This window comes from Microcebus murinus, chromosome 8, assembly GCF_040939455.1.
Source record: "Microcebus murinus isolate Inina chromosome 8, M.murinus_Inina_mat1.0, whole genome shotgun sequence".
NCBI lineage: Eukaryota > Metazoa > Chordata > Mammalia > Primates > Cheirogaleidae > Microcebus > Microcebus murinus.
In genome coordinates, this window is record NC_134111.1 from 6,369,205 (window position 1) to 6,391,552 (window position 22,348).

At 42.3% G+C, this 22,348-nt stretch overlaps 1 protein-coding gene across 1 annotated transcript in view; it reads right to left on the reverse strand.

The window, feature by feature from the left end:
• Positions 1-22,348, reverse strand: part of CNTNAP5 (contactin associated protein family member 5) — a 772,432-nt gene that overhangs the window by 397,672 nt on the left and 352,412 nt on the right. The window contains exons 5-6 of the mRNA XM_012755965.3: positions 14,595-14,798; positions 4,952-5,136 (exon numbers count right to left, since the gene is read on the reverse strand). Coding sequence (XP_012611419.2) covers positions 4,952-5,136; positions 14,595-14,798 — 389 coding nt within the window. The remainder of the gene's footprint in view (positions 1-4,951; positions 5,137-14,594; positions 14,799-22,348) is intronic.

Here is a 22,348-nt window from a genome sequence, read left to right on the forward strand (position 1 = left end):
ATGCAGCTAAACCGTCTTATACGCCGTGCTCTATTCTGAGAGGAGAGGGCAGACGCCCCAGGCCTCATTAGAATGTGGGAGGTGAGGAGAAACATGGCGGCCCCCGGGGGCGGGGAGGCGAGAGGGACAGGGCCTCACAGCAGCTCCTCCCAGGCGTCCACCCTCTCAAGTTCTGGGGCGTGGGGGCCGCCAAGGCTCTCAGGTCAGCTGTGGTGCGAGCCTCGGGCTTCGAGGCCTCTCCGGACACAGGCGAGGCGCTGGGCAACGAGGCAGAGCTGCTCCCGCACGGACGGGGCTTTCCGTAATTTTTAGCCAACCCCTTTTGATGCATTTAGGTGTAATTTCTAAGTTTTTTATCATTCTTAGCATATCCTCCTTTGCATGCATTTACTAATAATGGTCACATAAATTGCTAGAAGCAGAATTATTAAGTTGAAGAGTATTTGTTTCCACATTAGAATGGTATTATCTTTTCTTTGATATTGTATTAATTGTATTAATTAATTGTATTCATTGTAATTAATTGTATTAATTACAGTGCCATCAACACTGTATGAAGTAGTTCTGGTTCCTTTATATCCATGCCAGTATGATTTATTATAGAGTGTTGGTCTTAACACTCTAAGTTAAAAATTCTGTAGCATCAATTGGCATTCTTTTATTATTAGTGAAGTTAAACAGACTTTCATATATATGAGAACCATTTGTATTTTTTATATATTCACATTCTTTACCTATTTTTCTATTGGATTATGTGGGTTTTTAACCTATTTATAGGAACTTTTTATTTATTAATAAAATTATGACTTTTATATTACTTTTTTCAAGTTATTTGTTGGACGTTGATGTCATTATATATATATATATATATTGTGTGGAAGGTCATGTGGTCTATAAAATATTTTATACTAACAAAATCATTCATATTTTTTTCCCAGTTTTCTGGAATTAATGCCACACCTCGAAGACCTTCCAGTATTATTAAATTATAAAAATATTATCTCAATTTTTAAAAAGCTTCCATAAAAACTATTTTTGAAGATAGGTGATTACATACGCATTTTTAAATGTTTGGGGATTTTAGTTTAATGTACTTTCTCAGATTAGTTTGTTTTTTTTCTCTAAGAATTTTTCGAACTCCTGACTCTCTAAGAATTTTTATTAAAATATATTTTGAAGTATCTTTCCAGTATCTATGAAATGATAATCTATAACTCAGATATTTTAAAAACTTTTATCAGTTTAGGTGCTTATAAAATGCTATGTTAAACAGGGTCACTGAGCACTCTTAATGAGAAAAGACTTCTTGGATTACAACGATGTCAGAGAAGGACTGAGGTCCTAAAACTCTCTCTCTTCTAAAGCACTGCTGCTCCAGGCTGGGAGTAAAGTGAGCTGTTACAGTCTTTCTCACAGCATTTGGAGAAGTCAGATAGGTTAAGTGATGTGAACTGGGAAGACATTCCAATGAGAAGTAAAGAATCTACATTCTTTCTGCTTCTTATTTTTTTGACAGCAGATTCTGTGAGCCCTTGTCTGTGTTTGCCTTCTGGGCTGGAAGGGAAGCTGCTACCTACATACTTTATAGTGTAGCAGATCTCATGCTAGTTGTCTCATAGAATGTCATCATGTCATTTGATTAATACCCTTAGGGTAGTCTAAGATGAGGAATGAAAGCTACCACCTTTTCTTGCCAAACGTTTCCACATCATGGTAATTTGAAAAGGAACGTAGATTCGTAGATTCGCGTGATATAATGAGCCTGATATAAAATTCCATGGGGTCCAGCAGTGCATGTGAGAGCAGCACACCCTCAGACAATGGTTCACCGGAACACAAGGACGTGAACTCAGTCATCCTTTTGGGTGGTGGTGTGCACGTCTCATATGTGCTCACTGGGCCCATGGCAGAAAGCAGATCAGCAACCTAGACTCTGATCGATAAACAACACTGGAGTAAAACAGACCTCAGAGGTGGGTATCTTGTTCAGCTCTGTTCCTTCCAACAGGAGTGCAGTTTTGCTTCTGGGTTCCGGACATAAGGAGCTTTCATTTCCCCGGCTTATGCAAGTAGTTAGTGTTAAGGTGGTGATTAGAACACGAGCCCCCTGCCCCAGGGCTGTCTCCTCTCCACACAGCCTTTGGGGTGAATCTTCAAAGGCTGGGGACCTCTCTTGACACATAACTCTTGTCTTCCAGTGCAGCCAAGGTCTAACACTGTTGTTACAATCTGTCTTCTTTTATGATCATTGGATCGAGCTGTCTGCACAATCTGGAAAATACTTGAATTCCCTGAAGCACAGGCTGCTTCAGCAGAACATTTCAAAGTGTTTCTTTCTTATAAAGCATTTGTTCAAAAGCACCAAGACATTCATGTTTGCCCTGACAAAATCAGTTCCAACCTTGTAAATTGAGTGACATCATTAGATTTTGTTTCCCTGAATGCTGACCACCTTCTCTACTATGCCACTCAGCTGTGATCTCACATGGATTCCATACACAAGAGACCACAGACAGGCAGATCTAGGCTTGCACATAGATGTTAAAACTGGCAACAGTGTGAATTTTAGACCCATCTGCTAGGACATCAGAAGCAAAGTATGTAGGTCCAATGACGAGACTTAAAGATGATTTTGTGGGTTTTTCTTGTTGTTGTCTTCAAGTTCATAAATGATTTCTCTTTACGTACTTTAAGATAATTCTAATATTGTGTGTGTTCTTTAATTGTCAATCAATTTAAAAAGCTGACAAAGGAGAGCGACTGATATTCAGATTCCCAGTTTCTGACAACTCAAAAACATGTACCTGTTATCTTGTATTCTGAGTAAGAGTGACAAATCCTTTTTTGGAGTTAATGAATGGCATATTTTATCCACAGTATACTAAACTAAGGTTAAGATCAAAGGATCTTTCTTACTTTCATGCCAGTGATAGTAAAAAAAAAGAGTCAGCTCCTGATTTTTCAATTATTCATTTCCACTTCCAGGGTTCTACTACGTATCTGTGCCGAGAGTGATCGAAACTGTCTCCTAACGGGTTGTGCAGGCCGCGGCACGGACACACACACCCAGACACAGGTGCGTGTATGCGTGCGTGTATATGGACACAGGATTATTTTACTGATATAAACAATGTGTAGAATACAATTTATGAATAATAATAAAATATACAATAATTTTTACTGTAAATTCCATATAACTGGTTGATTCTTACAGAATGCTTTTGTTGATTTTTTTGCTGAGCCTCGTTTATCTGTAGTCACATACAGTCCCTGTCAACTATTTCTTTTTTATGTCTTGATTTCTTTTACAAGCTTTAAAAATGTAAAAAATGTAAAAATTAGTCTTAACAAGCTGTAAGAAAACAGGCTTCAAGCCAGGCATGCTGACCCTTGGTCCAGACAATCCACAACACAATAAATCAAACCTTGATCTGTAGTGTTTGTCAATCTCTGTAGTGTAAATACTCCCACTAGGGTGGATGCCAAGCTACCAAAGCCATGCCCTGAACTCGGGGTGGGAAGAGCTGTGCCGTGCAGCCGGGCTGGAGTGTGCCCGCTGCACAGACCCACCAGCCTGCCAACTCCCGAGCACATGCGGATGGACGATGCATAGATAAGCATGTAGATATCATTAAGCAAAATTAGGAATCAGTGAATTTATTAACTGTTAAAGTACTTGATATAACTGCAAGTTTATGTAACTTAACTTTCAATAATGGCTGTGTTTCCCAGCCACCTAACAAAACTTTGGAAAATCTAGCATTTGGCCCTCATGAATTGATACAAGCTGACGCCAACGCACACCACGGGCCTGTTTGTTTAGATGCCATAACTACTGGGGACTGTGTAGCATTTCATGCACTGTGCCCGGGCGTGCCCTTCCGACATTCTGCATCACGCTAGCCCTGCTCTTCCTTCAAGACATAGCAGCATCCCTTGCTAGGTGTCTTCTGCCATTTTTCCAGGTTGAGTCAAGTGCCCTCTGCTCTGTATAAATATATAGTTATAATTATACATAATTATAATATGAACATTATATAAACATATAATGTTTCTGCTATTTTTCTAGGTTGAGCCAAGTGCCCTTTCCCCATATAGATATATGATTATAATTACATATAATTATAACATATACATTATGTAAGAATATAATTGTACAAATATAAAATTTCTGTTAAATATATTCTAAGTCCTCCATGCCCAGGGCTTCACAACACCTTCTTGTCATGTAGTGGTTGGTTTCAGACTGTAAACTTCTTCAACTTTGAGGGACTCTGCCTCAGTCATCTTTGTGTGTTTACTGCCCAGCACAGAACCTGGTCTACAGTAGGGGCACAATTTGAACTGAACTGCTAGCAGAGATGGCCAACTCTTGGCTGCCAGTTTGCAAGGCTTGGTGCAACTTTCTTTGTATTGCAGAACTGGTTCATTTCCCTGCAACGCAGCAGGGGAGAAATCGCTCTCTGTGTGTATTAGTCAAATGTCTGCATCAGAAAGGATGTTAAAGACTAGTGCCTATAGTGCAGGTGTTATATTCCATAGATCTTGTTAATAATTTCTATATCTTCCATTAACTCAGATGATCAAAGCCATTTTTAAAAAAAGGAATGACTGCATGTAACCAAGAGACTAGATAGTGACATAGGGAAGCTATGTCACTACAAGCAGGAAAAAAATAAAAGTGAGAAGGAGACCTGCTGATTTTCCAATGTACACAGTTAGCTGATATGTCTGGGGCTCTTTGCACTACCCCCAGGTACCCCCAGCCCCCTCGCTGCTCAGATTCTCTCTCTGGACGCCCCCTTGGTATACTGTCTGGCATCTATGGGGCGACGATGAGTCCCAGTGTAAGAGACCTCATTGTCCCACATCTTCTCCAACTGCTTTGCTCACTGTGTTTCTCCCTGCTCTTGAGCAAGAGCCTGGGGCTGTGCAGGGAGAGTCAACCCACCTCATAGTCGATGTCCAAGGCATCCGCCTCACCCGTGGTCCGGAAGTGCTGCGTGTGCTTGTCCACAGTGAAGTTCACCTGCTTGCCGACCCGCTCCATGAGGACCGAATGCCAGTGCTGATCGTCCAGGAGGCTGCCCAAGGTGGCCGAGGGCGGGCCACTGCCCAGCCGAGCCTTGCTGTCATCTGTGAAAAGGGAAGGGAGGCTGGATGGCATCTGGAGTACTAGAATGTTCTGCAGGCGAGGCCAGCTCTCTCTATCCTGAAGGTAAAGAAGGAGGGTGTCTCTGCAGGCCAAGATCTGTGCTGGGCTTGGGCCAGAACAGCAGGCTTTGCACAGAGACTCCAGGACCAAATTCTAGTTCCCTTGGTACACACACCCCCTTCCAACATGAAGCAGCCTGTTCTCAGGATTGAACAATTAAATAATAAAAGGAACTACGGCCTAATGACTGCAAGACTAAGATTGAAAACAGGGATTTTGGCTGTTAGAAATCACGCACACTCTGAGTTTGCACAGCTCTTGGGTGGGGAAGGCAGATCCTGAGCTGCGCTTGGCAGGAGGGTGAGGCTGGGACAGGTGCTGGGGAGACAGTGGGCTCTTTGAGTCAGGCAAGTCTGTGGGCAAAGGTGAGGAAAGATCCACTCTAGTGGCCACTGTTGAGTACCTACTGTATGCACAGCACTTAAGTAGGAATGTATAACCCCCATCTTTAATCCTCTAAGGGGGAATACGCAGCCTGAGACTCAAGGAGGTTAGGACACATAAAAAGTGTCCTGGTGGCACACAGCACTCAGTGCTGGCACATGTGCTCAGGTGCAGCCAGATTCGAGTCCGGTCTGCTTGCTCCCTTGTCCTCTGGCCACTGCTGCTGATCAAGGCATGGGGCGCAGTGTGGACGATTCAGCCCAGGCTGAGCTTAGAAGACTCCCTTGGGAGGACGGAGCGGTTCAGGTGGAGACACTTTATTCATTTAAAACTACCTGGCTCCCCAACCCATCTCCCCTCTTCTAAATTTGTGGAAGTCCCTAAGTGTACCGTTTTACCAGAAAGAGGAGAGCTTTTCTCTTCCCCTGTGGAACTTGCCTCAATCTTGACAAAATGAACAATTATTACTTATGTATAAATTTCAATTTTTTAAAATATTTTATGTATTGAGTCCCTTAGTAATAAAGCTAAATGTGTCTCCCCCCTCGCCTGGGGCGTGTCTGTCCCAGCACAGCAGCCGCAGCCTGTTCGGCAGGAGACATTGGGCGCAGGCGCGGCCACTTCCTCTGCAGGCTGCCACCTCCCGCCTCCGCTGTGGCCCCAGCCACTGTTCCCTTCACTGCGCTGCTCTTTGTTGCTTCCTATAGGGCTGGGGCGTGGGCTTCAAACCTTTTATAATTAGAAAGTGACAGCTGGTGAATTAATAGCTGACTTTATTTTGTTGGTTTATTCTTTGTTTGCTCCATGACTTTTTAATTCTCAACCATTTGTTGAATGAATTAATGGATTTTTTTATATCTCCCTCCCCCTCCTTTCTTTCTTTCCTTCCTTCCATACAAGGTATTACATATAACCTACCTAAACTGATCACTGTGAGAGGTGATGGGTAAAGGGATACAGAGTTTAAGGGTATTCTATCCTCTCTGAAGGTCTTAAGGTGGAGAAGCTCAACAAATAAATCCATAAAAAGTGTTCTGATGGCCTTTAGTGTGGGGACCGAGGAAATGCAGGGTGGGGACTGTGAGGCTTCCTGACACAGCGGGCACAGGCTGAGACTGGACCAGAAGGAGAGCATGGGTACAGCAGGAGGAGCACGTGCCGGGCCGTGGGGAACGGGGCCGGGAGGCTTCAGTGCAGAGTGCGAGGGGCTTGGGACCTGGTCCCATCACCCAGGGCTGTGTGCACAAGGACGCACAGTTTATTCCATCTTTGAGGAAACTTAGCCTGCCTTGTAGACTATTGGTTCTAAGTAATAAGTCAGATCAGTTTAATATTGGAGTTTTCACTTTGAAATTGATGTGCATCTCACTTTTTTCCCTTAAAAAGAGAAAGGCAAAAAAATGAACAATGATTTATTAATAAGTCCAAAAGATTAAATATTTGAAAATTCAAGTCACCATATACATGACAAGAAAGAAATAATGGAAAGAGGAATCAATCATGCCCTTTTCCTCACTTATTTTCCTGCTTGCTATTCTCTAATAGAGCCAATAATAATACTGATTAAAATAAAATGTTTTAATATGTTTCTCCATTAAGATTCCTGCTTCAAACTATGAACTTAATTATGGTAAGGTCAAATTGATTATATTTTTATTTAACTTTTTGGATGCACTAACAAATCCTCCCTCCCTCCCTCCCTCCACCTGGTCATCTTCTGTTACCCACAGGTAAACACTATTGTTAAGGTCTTGCTTGTGCTTCCAGAAAAAAAATTAGGCATTTGCAATCTAGGAAAGATACTTCTTTATTTCTCCTCATTTAATTTTTATCCTAATGGTAAAATGCAATACACATTTCTCTTAAATTTTCCATTTTTACTTAATCTATCCTGGAAATCTTCCTTTATCAAAACATAAAAAGTTTCCCCATCCTTTTTACAGCTGCAGAGTATTCCATGGCCTGATATACATATTTTATTTAATGAGTTTCCTATTGATACAATTTAGATTTTTCTAACTTAGCTATTTAGAACTGTTGAAATACTCTGTATATAGATGGCATCTTGCATGGGTACACCATACCTGTACCATGCATTCTTAGGTGAGGAATTGGTAGTCAAAGGTTGTCATGTTTGCAGTTTTGACACACCATGCCAAATAGCCCCTGATAGAGGCTCACCTATTTAAACTTCTGCTAGTGATTCACAAGGGGGCCTTTTACTACAGCCTTGCCAACAAAATATGGTCTTGCTTTCAATTTTGCCTGTCTGATAGGTTAAAAAAAATGTATTTCTGAGTAATTTTAATATGCATTTCTTTTAATATGAATTTTAATTTTATGAATTTAGTTTAATTTAATGAATATAATTTAATATAATTGAAAATATTTGGAATATTTATTATTGAATTAATATTGAAAATATTAATTGAAAATATTTTCATTTTCATTTCCTTTTCTGAGAACCGTCTTCCATTATTTCTTGCTTTTTTTTCTATCAGTTTTCTTACCAATTTGTATTTAGTTCATTCACTGTAATATGAATTTTGGCAATAACTTTTTGCCATTCTTTATTTGTTTTTAATGTGGCTTTTCTGTTTGGTTGGTTGGTCGGTTGGATTTGTTAATTATTGTGTTGATAAATTTAGTTCTTTTCTTTCATGGCTTCTGGATTTGTATTGTATTATAGTTTAGAATGCTCTCCTCCTAAGATCATTGAATGATTCACTCAAGTTTTTTTCTACTTCATTTCATTTGGAATTTATTCTGGTGTATGGTAGGAGACACAGTTCTACCTTTACTTTATATTTTGAGATGACTAACCGAGTGTCTTGAGTCTACTTTTTTAAAAGCTTTGAGTGATTTTATTTAAGGAAATAGAGTGTGTAACTTTCAAAGGTAAGAAGAAACACTGCCAAATTGGATGAGGTGGTCTGTTAAATTGATTAAATCAAAGATTTCTCAGCACACAGATCAGGCTCTTCAAATACTGACCTTCCAGTAGTAAGTTTTCAAGTTGGTTGTTGTCACACACACCCCCTTGAATTCACATCCACCATCCGTACTGCCCCCTCATGGGGACTGGACGCTGGGTGGCAGGAGCAGAGCTGGCAGGGGTAGCCCCGTCCACACTCTCCCCAAGGTGTGGAGTCCACCCTTCCTCTCTAACTCAGTCCTAACTCTGGCTCAGAAAGTTTGCCACTATGGTGCCAACAATTCTACCACTCACAATTTTAAGACTTTAGAGGAATAAAAATATATCTTCTTAAATAAATAATGACTACTTCTTCATATAATGAAACCATAAACTTAATTAACACACATCATTTTATGCAAATAGCTCATGGAATTTTTATGAATATCTAAAGCAATTTGTTGATCTTCCCTCAAAAATGGATTAATATTGCTCTTTGTTTACATTACTCACTTACTTAGCCAATATTTTTATGGCCTGAAGATTATGTGGATTTAAATCCCACCAATCTTTTGGAAAAGCATTTGTCAATAAGTATTGAGGAACTTAATGTTCATAACATTTTACCTGGTAACCCACTATCTGGAAATCTATTCTAAGAAAAACTGAAATGTGGTAAGAAATTTTTTTTTCAATGACTAGTGATTTAAAAATAATCCAATAATTTGGGAAGAGAAAAAAAAAACTTGAGTATATTTAGATAGAATCACCAGGTGGAATATTATATAACCATCAAAATGGTATTCATAAAATACTTACATCATTTCAAAAGTGTACTCAGTTGTGAGTGCCCTTTTTGATAAAATAAAAAGTAATATTTAATAAATAAAATATTTTATAATTTATACCACACTAATTTAAAATACATAAAACATGGAAAAGTATAAATACAGATTGAACACAACTCTGGAAAAGGCACAGATAAGCAGTATGTGCAGAAAAATCTCAAGAATACATTCACCATAACTTTAATTTTTAATTTTTTTCCCTGTATTTCGTTTTGTTTTTAAAGACAAGGTCTCACTCTGTCACCAAGGCTGGAATGTACTGGCTCACTCATAGCTCACTGCCACCTGGAACTTCTGGGCTCAAGCGATCCTCCTGCCTCAGCCTCCTGGAGTGCTGGGATTACAGGCATGCGCCACCATGCCCAGGGGCTCCTGTGTTTTAGACTGAGCATAACTATTTCTGATAATGGGAAAAATAAAAATAACTTCATTGAAAACATAATCTTCATTCTGCATAGCATATTCATTGAAAACTATGTATCAGTGATGTGTAAAGTATTGAATGGCTTCTGAATCGCAAGTTACTTTTAATTAACCAAAAAAGGGCAGCCATGAATGAATTTCATCTCCCCCTCCACAGTGATTCTATGCTGACACTCAGATATCTTGCATTAAAACAAGGTGAATAAATCTTGGTTTGGTTAAACAATTGAGTAAACTGAATCTGTGCTATTCATTAAGAAGAATGGTTAGAATTATATCTATGAAGAAAAAAGGATGGTAGTTCTAGGGAATGGTCCATCTTACCTAGAAATTTCCATTATTAGAGATTATAAGAAAAATTTAATTTTTAAGCAATTATCAAACTCTTTATCTTGGAATATCTATTTCAAGTTTTATCTCAGTGGGACTTAAGACTTGATTACTTGTTTTAACTAGTTTCTATTTTGTTAAGGCAAGATAAAACTTGAGCAATTGTGAAAGACAAAATAAAATAATAATACTATGTAGAAGTTAACTTTGAGCCAGGAACATTTAAGGAAAGTAGTAATTTTTAATTAAATAAAAACTTTTTCATATGATTTGAAAAATAGTTAAAATGAAAAAAATATATAAGTACTACCCAAGGCCCTAAAGAATATAATATTTTTAACAGAAATCTTGATATGTTTGCAAAACATTTCTAACTTTATCTTTTTTATCCTCCTACCCCTAACCTCAACAAGCTGTGAATAAATATGCCAATTCCTTCACTCTTACTTAGCACTCACACCTTCTGGTAAAGGGCATGCATACTGCAGTTTCCACCCAGATGCTTTGTTTGATTAAATCTTCTTTCTTGGACTTATCTTAGCAGTTCAAACATGGATGGCACTTTAACTTGCACAATCTGTGAATTTCAGATAGCCTGAGAAAAAACGGGATGGAAACTCTCTGTTTAAGGCTGTAATTCAGCATACAAAGCATCTTGGACAGGTTTGATTTCCCGTCGATAGGTGGCTGCTCATGTGAAGTTCCCGATGCCGGCCCCCATCCAACCTGCAGAATCGACCTTCCCACCTTAAGTTGTCAGACCATCAATACCGTTACTCACTGGTATTTATTAAGCTTATCACACAAGGTAAACACTTTACATAGGTTGTATCAATTATTCCTGAACACAACTCTGCAAAAAGTTCGGTCTCCAAGGAGCCACATGACTTATGCAAGGACTCAAAGAATCAGGGTTATGACTCAGCTCTATTTGACTGCAAAGCTAACATTCTCTCCACCACTCCTACTGGAAAAAAATCATACATCCATTGTCCCTCATTTCTCATATTCTTACTATCTGTGTTCCACCATCGACCCATACAAGCTATGTAGCTCAGTAGGAGTGGAGGGTCTCAGAAAAGAATCTGACGGGTAAGAAAGGAGAGAGCTGTGGAAAAGGAAAATGGGGCAACACTAACAGGGGGACACGGTGTAGAATGAGAAGGCAAATGCCTCCTCCGTAGGCCAGCCAGGGTCATCAAGGTGCCCCTGCCACCCTTGCTCTGCAATTTGCAGATGAAGGAATGGCCTCCTCAGTACTCAAGGGAGACTCTCTGAAGAAAATAAGAAGCTGACAGGAAACAGTGTGTCCCAGTGGACTTAGCACTCAAACCAGACATATTTTCATGCATCTCTAACATGATGATACACATATCTTTAGTTACTAAAAAATTTCTAAATTTTATTGACTGAAAATACTCTAAATTTTATTGACTAAAAATATTCTAGATTTAGGAGTTGTTACTCAACTCTGGTCCCTCCCTTGTGTTCATCTTCTGTGACTTTGCAAAATGCTTTCTGAATACATTTATGTTATATGATTTTGATGATGCACAGTTGTTTTGTTTTTAATCAGCATCACAAAGCTAGAAGGCAGGTGGAAATAATTACATTATTAGCCCAGGAGCTCCTTGAAAATAGAGACTGGTAAATCTCACTTTTAGCCCCTAGTGCCAAGTTTAATGCCTGAATTAATGTACTTATTCAGCCTATTCTTCTGGCATGAATGATAGAATTTATGAAAAATGTGGTGCACCCTGTCCTGTTGACACTTTGTCTGAATGTCTGCCTCTCTGCCCTCTTCATCATCAAGTCTCCATTAACCCAACGTTAGTCCCGGACTCCTCTGTCCCCTCCTGATCTCTCCATTATCACAATTCACCACACAAATGTTGGCTGCTTGATGCTGAAATGCATATTAAAATTACTCATAAATACATTTTTTAAACTATCATCAAACGGGCAAAATGTTAAAGCTAGGCCATATTTTGTTGGCAAGCCTGTAGCAAAGGGGACTCTTGTGAATTGCTAGCAGGAGTTGGAACAGGTACAGCCTTCGCAAACACGAAAACCAATGATATGAAGGTTTGTAACATTTTAGTGATTAATGTCAGCATATTAGGGTAGAATTAGAGAAGGTCCTAATTTCCAGTATACAGCCAGGCAGCTGTGTGACCTTGAGCAACTGACTGGGCATCACTGACCACGAGTTCCTTCGTCTGTAAATGGGTTTGGATATAGCTCGCAGGACTGTCCTGTGATTTAAATGGGATATACATTTAAAATGGTTAAGGAAATGCCTAAGTATGAGATCTCAAAAAAATGACAACTTGAAAAAAATCTCCATAGAATCTAGTACAATTCTAGACACATGATAAACATTCCGTAAGTATGTGTGAATTGGCTGATTAGAATGCCTGAATTTCAAAAAAGCTAAAGTAAATGTTCATTTGATTTTTTGGAGAATGTGAAGAACTTTCCCCAATATCTCAACGAGTTGATCCTGTAATATGGCACTTCGCATCTGAATCCTGCACTTGGCCCCCAGAGGACATGGGGCTCTGCACGTGCTCCTTCTGTCCTAGGAGTCTCACCCTACTGCAGCTGCACGCACTGCGGATTGCACAGACATACTGCCTCAGTCCAAAGGCGCTGGACTCATGTAAGGATGAGCGACCCGCATGTACTATTGACGTTTTCTTTAGTTCTGACCACAGTTCCCAGTCACGTAGTCTCTCTGCTCTTTGATTCTCTGCCTGCAGGTGTGGGTTTGGACTGTGGTAATTCTACAGAAGCAGACTACCATGGGCAACTTGAATCAGATGTGAAAAAAGTGGGAAAGGGGAACACATCTAACCCCCTTAGATATGTTGAAAGAAGAAATCTCTTTCCCATTTAGTAGTTCCAGAAAAATCAATGTTCTACCTGACAAAAAGTAGGCAAAAAAGAGCCACCTAGTAAACTTCCATCATAAAACTGATTGTGTTCAAGTCAGACATACTAAGGGTAAGTAGATAATGTGAATCGGAGACTTGACAAAAGAGTGTCGCTTAAAAAGAATATGTCTCCACACACCTTTCTCAGCAGCTGGCCGCAGCGGCAAACTTCTTCACTCTTAGCCTGGATTTAGGAATTGCAGAGCCACTGCTTAGATAGTGAACACACATTGCACACTGGAGAATCGTCACTAACGCAAACACTATTAGAATGTCTGTGTCAGCTGGGGAGGGAAAAACTAAAACTCCCTCCTTCATTGGACCAGCACCACTCTTTAGCCCATTAACTTGAATTCCCTCTTCCTCCCCTTTCTCTCCCTCTCTCTCCTCCTCTCTCTCTCTCTCAGTGCTCCCTGCCTTCTGCACTTGGCTTCCCCTTTTTTCAAAGGTGGCTTTGATCACATAAAGGAGGCCGAGCCCCTTTCCCTCCTCCCTGGATTAGGGAGTTGCTTACGATGAACAAACTCAGAACTGCCTGTCACGAAGCAGACCCTGGCGAGTACCAAGCCACAGAAGGAGGCTCGTGCCCTAAATGGGCAGGAGGCAGGAGGACATTCTGTACTGAATTCATCGGCATTTGGTAAGTCTGGGGCTCACCCTGGCACTGCCAGGACACTGAAAGTAAACAGAATTTCCCTTAAAAAACATGAGAATGGGCCGGGCGCGGTGGCTCACGCCTGTAATCCTAGCACTTTGGGAGGCCGAGACAGGCGGATTGCTCAAGGTCAGGAGTTCGAAACCAGCCTGAGCGAGACCCCGTCTCTACCAAAAATAGAAAGAAATTAATTGGCCAACTAAAAATATATATATACAAAAAGTTAGCCGGGCATGGTGGCACATGCCTGTAGTCCCAGCTACTCGGGAGGCTGAGGCAGTAGGATTGCTGAGCCCAGGAGTTTGAGGTTGCTGTGAGCCAGGCTGACACCACAGCACTCACTCTAGCCTGGGCAACAAAGTGAGACTCTGTCTCCAAAAAAAAAAAAAAAAAACATGAGAATGCCCAGAAACTTATATTTGTCTCTTGAAACATATCATTCCCTTCCCTTCTCCAAAAACAAAAACAAAAACCACAGAGCAAATAAAATGTTTCTCTTTCATTTTTCCTCTGAAACCTAATTTTCATAAATGTACCTAATAGAATAGATTGCAAGCAAGTCTCCTTATAATACATATGTGTATTAAAACTTGTTAAAGTTATTTTAGAGTTTGAATTACTAAAATAGGTAAATGGGTAGATAGATAAATACATAACAATGAGCTTGCAGCTCTCTCTATATATTAACATTATCTTGTGTCAAAAAACGCTAACCATTTCACAATATGTCATTTTTCTGCCTTCACCCAGATAAGGGAAATATGTCACTTAGCTTGTGCTCCAGTGACTGCCACCTGATGCACTGCAGGTGTCAGGAACTGTGACCTGCTGCATAAGGGACCTCCCCATTGTCCAACATGAAAAGGGAAGAGACAAAACCCAACCCTACCCAAGTTGAGGTACAGGGCGAGCCTCCCCTTCTGGAGCTCCAGGGTTATGTGGTCTCCACGTTGACCTTCTCCATGGAACAGGACGCCGTCCCCTTGCATGCTCTTGAACTTCAGGGAGATCACATCTTTGAGAGTGCTCATCAGCTTCTGATTGAACCTGTACAGGAGGGAGCTTCGGCCGTCAAAGTCAGCGACGTCAGATTCTGGCACAGAGAGATGGGTGGTGGGAGAGAAATCAGTGCATATTCTCATGACTGCTGTTCCCATTCCCATCCTAGTTGCTGTCTAATGCACAGAAATGTTCTTGAGATCTGGGAGGTCTGGTCTCAACAGGAAGCATATAGACCCAACCCAACCTAATTAGACTCAGGAATTATTCATTTATGAGCAACCACCACACACTGAGTGGAAGTGAACTGATCCTCAGCTTAGAAGTAAAAACTCTCATTAGTGATATGCCAGCTTTTGCTCCAGGGGACAGGGTAAGAACACCACAACTACCTACGTCAGGTTTACTGTGCCAGATGCCTGGTTCATAATCATCTCTCACGATTTATCCTTCTTATTAACTGGCTTCTGACAGTTGGAACCACTTGATCTCCTCATCCCAAGCTCAAGGTTCCAGATGAAAACAGAGATCACTGATTATTCCAACTCTGGTTGAATAGTGCTGTCTTCCTAGAACTCTGTGCTGAGAAGGGTTCTAAGACTTCTTCCAGGCTAAGCAGGAAAGGCTTGGTATTGGAACAGAGAAGGCAAATTACTGCGTCCCTGTCATCCCTGCTTTATCCCATACTGATGATATAGATCACTTTAGTGATTTTATACAAAATGTCTACTCATTATTATTAAAGCAAAAAACAGAGAAGGCCAAAGAATCATGATCTAGATAAACTTACATAGTTGACGTATATAGACATGTCTAACAGACATATGTCAGAGTCTGCCACTTCTATTTGGAAGGTGATATCATAGGTTATTTTCACATTCTTTTTCCTATGTTTTATGTAAAAACAGTTTTAGAGTGAGCTTTTATTACTTTTATAATAGGAAAAATGTAAGGCTATGTAATTATAACTTGAAACAGATTCATTATAAACCATCTCATGTGGGTGGCATGGTGGTGAATGAGTAGGTGGTGAATGAGAAGGGGGTAGAATTATTCTTATTTGAAATCCAGTACCCAGGAAAACTCAATTTTTCATTATTTACCAAGCAATTAAAATCCTCAGCTTGGGAATACACACTGATAGATTAAGTACTTTTTTTTTTGACCAAGGATCTAGAAAAATTCTTTGTAAGTCTGAAATTCTGAAAAAGGAAAATAAAATCATTCTTTTCTGTAGTTAGTTTTAAAACACAAAATCACAATTTATTTCTATGTAATAAAGTAGTTTTAATGGAAAGATTACTGATGACTGCCTAGACCATAAAATAGAACTGTTCAGATACATAGAGATTGTCACAAATGCCCACCTTTCTCGGAACCTCCTCACCCCACCCCATCAGTGACCTACACCTGTTTTCTAAACTGGAATTCTACTCAAACCAAAGGCAGGCTATAGACCACCGCTTCAACCGTGGGATAACAGGGATTGTGGTACAGATAAGGTCATGGATTTTCAACTGTTACAGCCACAGCTTGCTAGTGGATCACCTTGGGCAACTTTACCTCTCCAAGACTTGATTTCCTCATCTATAAAATCAGGATAATTATAGCCATTGTAGAAGACTGCCGTGAAAATTAAATGTGCTAATACTTGTAAAGTGACAGCGCATCAAAGCAATGCCATCACGCATGGCACGTTATTTGTGTCACATCAGTAGTAAGTAGTAGGAGCGTTAGTGGTGAGCGGGATCACCAGAGGGCTTCAGCTCCTAACCCCGCTGACACTCCATCGTCTCACCCAAAGGACACTTCATCAGGGTTTCAGTCAATACTTTATTGCTCAGGGATTGCCAAGGTGGCCCCAAGTTTCCTACTCTGCTGTATTTCAGCTCCTCAGACATAGTGTTTTCTTCTGATGGCTTCTAGTCTGCCACGGTGCCAGCTCCTGGGGCAGAACTGGGTGTGAGGTGATTTAGTGCCCAGAAGTGAGTAGGATGACCACACAGCATCCCTCAGAAATTCTAAAGGCGATTCAAGGAATAATGCCCATACCAAGGAGAATGACTCAATCCCAAGGGGGCAGACTCGGAGAGGGTTTCTCAGAAGTAAGAAGTATATTGGTCTTGAGCAATACAAAGAAGTTATCCAAGGGAAGAGGGACCCCGTGTCCCCAGGAGGGGGACAGGAAGCAGGAGAATGTGTGGTGCATCGCAGGAGGCCAGCGTGGTGGAGCAGGGGATGAGCAGGAAGATCTCTGGGTCCCCACGTGGTTATTTCCTACAGGCCGAGACACACAGCATGTGCTGTGTCTGTTAAGCAGTGACTCGATTCCGTGCGCTCATGGAAGCACACGGCCCTCCCGTAGGCAGATGTGGTGTTTGAACTTTGGCTTCCGCAGGCCCTGGGCACACCGTTCTGTCTTTGCCCTCACATGCCATGTTGGAGTCACCGCCCACGAGCGGCGTGCATTACAGCCACCCGTACCGCCACGGCACTCGGCCTCCTGAGTGTCATCGGCCCAGTGCAGAGTCTGAGTCAGGCCGGCAGTGCCCGTGTGTGGCCGAGTGAAACAATATGGAGCAAGTTTGCCTTCTTCTGCCTGGGAGTGACATTAAACGAGGGGGGGAAGCCTGCTTTGGAACGCAGCATCTGACTCGGACCAAGTTTATGTCAAAACTGCGGGCCTCACTTTCTTTCCTTGTAAAATGGTGCATAATAATGCACTGATTTACATGGACAACTAATTGTAAGGATGCAATTAGGAAGTCTGGGATAAAAATTGTATAAACATTCATTATGTCGGCCTTATTTTCTCCATCCTTCTTCATTTTGCATCCCTTAGTGTGGTGTCCCGAGCCGCCAGGTCCACTCTGGAAGGGCTGAGGTCTTCGGTCAATTCCTGAGTTCCAGCCTTCCCAGTCTCCCGCCCCCACCCCACCCATCACAGCTGTCACGAGATACGCTCATCTCTCTAATTAATGTCTGCCTACTCTGCTGACTTAATCGATGATATACATGTCGGTGACATAGGTTACCTCTAAGAAAACACATCTCTGTGTTGTCATGGAAACCTAAAGGAAACCGGGCCAGTCAGGAGAATAACAACAACAACAAATACTGTTGGAATCTAGCAGACCTGGATTTCAATTCCTGTTTTGCTACTTATTGGGGGGCTTGAGGCAACCTTCTTGATTTCTCTGAGCTTTGGTTCTCCCATCTGTACAATGGGGCTCGTAGAAACCTACCCTCAAAGTCGTTGTGAAAATTATGGCAATGCAGAGGCACCCAGTGACCATTCCATTCCCTCATTCCACATTAATCCAAAGGAACACGACTCCATGGTGTTTAGATTTCAAATACACGTGACAACAGTATCAAGAACACGGCATGAAGAAACTGAGCTTGGGTTTGGGATTCAGTAGCGGCCCTCACACTGAGCAGGCATGCACCATTGCCTGTTGAGCCTTCATCACAATTGCCTGCCTTCCATAACCTTAAAACAGCCTCAGAACTGACCTTCCGGATTCAACCTCCACCTGATACAGTCTCTCATTTTCATAAAACATAAGAAACGTCATATCCCACCATTGCTAAGGCCCTTCAGTGAATTTCCTCTGAGCTAAGAATTAAATCGAATCTCTAAGACCCCAAATAATATGGCTCTGCCCACATCTCTCTCTCTCTCTTTTTTTTTTTTTTAAGACAGAGTCTCACTTTGTTGCCCAGGCTAGAGTGAGTGTCGTGGAGTTAGCCTAGCTCACAGCATCCTCAAACTCCTGGGCTCAAGCAATCCTCCTGCCTCAGCCTCCCAAGTAGCTGGGACTACAGGCATGCGCCACCATGCCTGGCTAATTTTTTCTGTATTTATTAGTTGGCCAATTAATTTCTTTCTATTTATAGTAGAGATGGGGTCTCACTCTTGCTCAGGCTGGTTTTGAACTCCTGACCTCGAGCAATCCGCCCGCCTTGGCCTCCCAGAGTGCTAGGGTTATAGGCGTGAGCCACCGCGCCCGACCTCGCATCTCTTTGTTTATTTCTCTTTGCACCCCCACTGCTCCAGGCATGCTGTGACTGTAGTGTGTGTGCCCACACATGTGTGTGTGTGGGCAGTGTTAGATCATGTATGGCGCCCACACCACAGGCCCTGTAACTCTGTTTTTGGTGCATGAACTCATTCAATCATATCAATTACCCCTTGAAGAAGATACTATCATTATTCCCGTTTTACAAATGAGGTCGACATGGCACAAAGAGATGAGGAAGTGTGCAGTTAACAAGTGCCAGAGGCAGCAGTTGAACCTGCCCCATCCGACCTGAGCGCTGTCCCGGGGCTGCCCTCCCCCCACAATGCTCCGTCCCCCGGCGCGTCACTCAGGCTCCTGGCCCTTTCCCCAAGAGGTTGCGTGCTGGTCTCCCTCTAGGCTCCTGCCAGTCCTTCCACCATCCACCCACAGTCGGATGGGAGACTTGTTTTCCGAGTCATTTGCAGTCCCGGCTCTCACGTCAGCACATCCCGTGAGGACAAGGGCCAGATGCACATTGTTTACCGAATTAACACAGCCTGGCACTGGACCTGGAAGGTTATGCTGGCAGGAAACACTTGCGAAATGAGTTAGTGACCCATCGTGGCACCAACGCCCGAGTGTGATGCTGCCTGGCTGTCCCCTGACTTCCCGCCACGCCCCTGCCCCTCCAGAGCCAGGCTGCCCATTCCCACTTAGGGGGCTAACTTTCTGGGGACACACACTCAGCCACTTGAGCTGTGACCCCTGCATCACTCACATATGCTCATCCATGCAGAGACAGGACACTGTCTCAGTGAGCATGGGATTAGCTGGGTGGGGGCAGGGAAGCTTTCCTCCTAATGCCACCCACATCCGAGGAGAGCAACACTGTGCTGATCCAAGAGAGCTCAGCCAAACGCCCTGCACCTGTGCAATGTTAATTAAGTTGTACACGCAACACATCAGCTATTTCACAGATGAAGAAACAGGTTTTAAAAAGTTTTTTAAGAAGGATTAAAATTTGCCCAATTGAATACTTCGTACCTCTCCTGACACTGGGGAAATGCTCAGCATTCCCAACTTCATTTGGATAAAGGAGATTTAAAATAGTTGTAATAATGACCCATATTTTTATACTATTGCTATTAACAAAAAATTATTATATGTTTTTTTTTTTTCCCCATTGGATATTGTCGTAATCACTTTATCCCAATCATCTCATTTGGAACTTAATTTGCAGCATGGATCTGGTTATGGACATCAAAATCTTCACTCATTTCTTATAAGAATTTTGATAGAGTCTCTTTAAAAATAGCAGAAAAAAAAAGAAAAAAAAAGAAAAAGAAAAGAAAAAATGAAAAAGAAAAAAAGATAGTGTTCAAAAGTGCATAAAGAGTAGAAATACGCTCTTATTGGCAGGTAGATAAATATGTGATCACCTCAAATGTAGTTTTAAAGACAAAAGAAAATAACTAACAAAACCTCTATATTCTCAATCACAACTTCTTTAAGACATTTGTGGAGATTTCTTCCTCTGGATAAAATAATCAATTTCCTGGGGGGAAAGAAATTAATTAGCACATATTGTTTAATGTTCTTAACAGCCCTACAAAGTCCGTATTTCTTCCACATTTGTAAGACAGGGAATACAAAGTTCAGAAAGATTATGAACCTTGCCCAAAGGCATACAGAAGACACCGAAACCATTTATTTTTCCTCATAAAAAACTCAGGGACTGCTGTAAGGGTTACATGAGACGTAAGGACTTCGTACAGTGAGAACAAAATGTGCAGTGAGGAATGTATGTGTGTGAGCACGTGTGTAAGAAAGAAGATGCCAATTTAAAGCAAGGATGGTGTTGAATGGGAAGTTTTCTTTTCCTTGAAAGTTGATATGAATTTCCCTGGGGTTCCTGTTCTTTTGCACTCATTCCTTCAATTGCAGACCAAGTCCACTCAGAGCACTGGCTCTTCTTGGGAGGGCCAGGGAAACCACGCACATACCCGGGGTCTTTTTTAAGGGAGACATGCGATGTCCTCTCTGCCCCTGGCATCTTCACAAAGCTCAAACTCTCCATGCTACTCCATCTCTGCGGTCTCACTTCACTCACCCATTCGCGCATTCAAGCTCTACGGAGGTCCCAGCCCTCAAGGACTAAGCTGGAGACATCGAACACAGTTCCATGCCCTGGGAAGGAGGTGAGCACTGGGAGATGGGGGAGCCCAGGGACATGGTGGGGAGTGGACCCTCTCCAGGGTGGGACACAGGGCCGGGAGAGTGTCCAGGTTGGGGCAGTGCCTCTCTGGAGTCCTGAGGGTGAGCAGCAGTCAGGCCAGTGTGGTGCAGGAAAGGGCTGCATGGGTAGAGGGGAGGAACCACACGTTCAGAGCAAGGATGAGAGAGAGCCAGAGCTGGGGGCCCATCTTGGATCTACCAGGAGCCAGACTTTCAAGAGCCAGGGCCCTAGGAGTGTGATCTCCGGACCAGCAGCGCTGGGGCCACCAGAGAACGTGCTGGGTGTACGGGATGTAGGACCTGACCACAGACCTACTGAATCAGAGACCAGGTGTGGGGTGCGGCAGTCAGTGAGCGAGGGAGCCTCTTGAGGAGTCCTGTGCTCGGTGCCGTTGGAAGCGCGCTGTGCTGAAGCGTGGGATGCCACAGCAGGAGGGAGTCGACACGTTGGAACCAAAATCGGGGGTCTTATGATGGAGGGTCCTACTACAAATAACATGATATGGGTTTCAGTGTGAGCCTGAAGTCTATGGAGAAATAACTATTAAAATATTTAAAATAGGGAAAATGCATGGTCAGTTTTGGTTTTTAGAAGGAGCTCTTTATTTTTTAGAAAATTCATCAGGTTACTTGTCAGCTAGCATTCTAATCTCACTACCCATCCTACCCTTTCTCAGCAGAATTACCCAATTCTGTTGTCTCTTGCCAAGGTACAAAAGCCCTAATGTGGTCCTTTGGGATTTTTCCTGCACTGATGTGTGATGGCCATTCCTCGGAGTTCCTTATTTCATCCACAATGCTGGTCACCCAGAACACAGCTGTTATATATTTACTTCCTGAAATGGACTATTTCTCCCTCTTTCTCCAGATTGATTTTTAGGATCTCATTATCACAAACTCAATTCAATTCAATTTGTGGTTTGTTAAGATGAAGATGCATTGGCAGATTTCTCTAGAATATGAAGGATGGGCCAATCATGGCCCCAAGAGTCCCCCAAATAAGGGCAGGTCCTGCAGCTCACGATCTCTCATCTCCTTTTAGGGCAGGATGAAGCCAGCATGCACCCCATCCTAGCAGTACTGAGAAATGCCAGCACTGGCCGCCTTCCCACAGGGCCCGTAATTGCTGACCTGGCTGTCACAGTGCGTTTTCTGAGAAAGACAGAGTTCTGGAGGCATATTCTGGCATATTTGATGGATGTTGGTAGCTTGTCAACAAACCAGCTAAAAAAAGGGCTTCACTGAATAAAAGATTCCGAGCTCAAATCCCCAAGTGGGCTGAGGCAGGGCTCTCGTGTGGGCCGGTGACAAGGAGTCTGTCTCCTCGCAGGCCAGAAAGCCAAAGCCCAAAGATGACAGGAGGAGCTATCGATTCACCCTGAGACAATTAGTCCCACTTGGACTC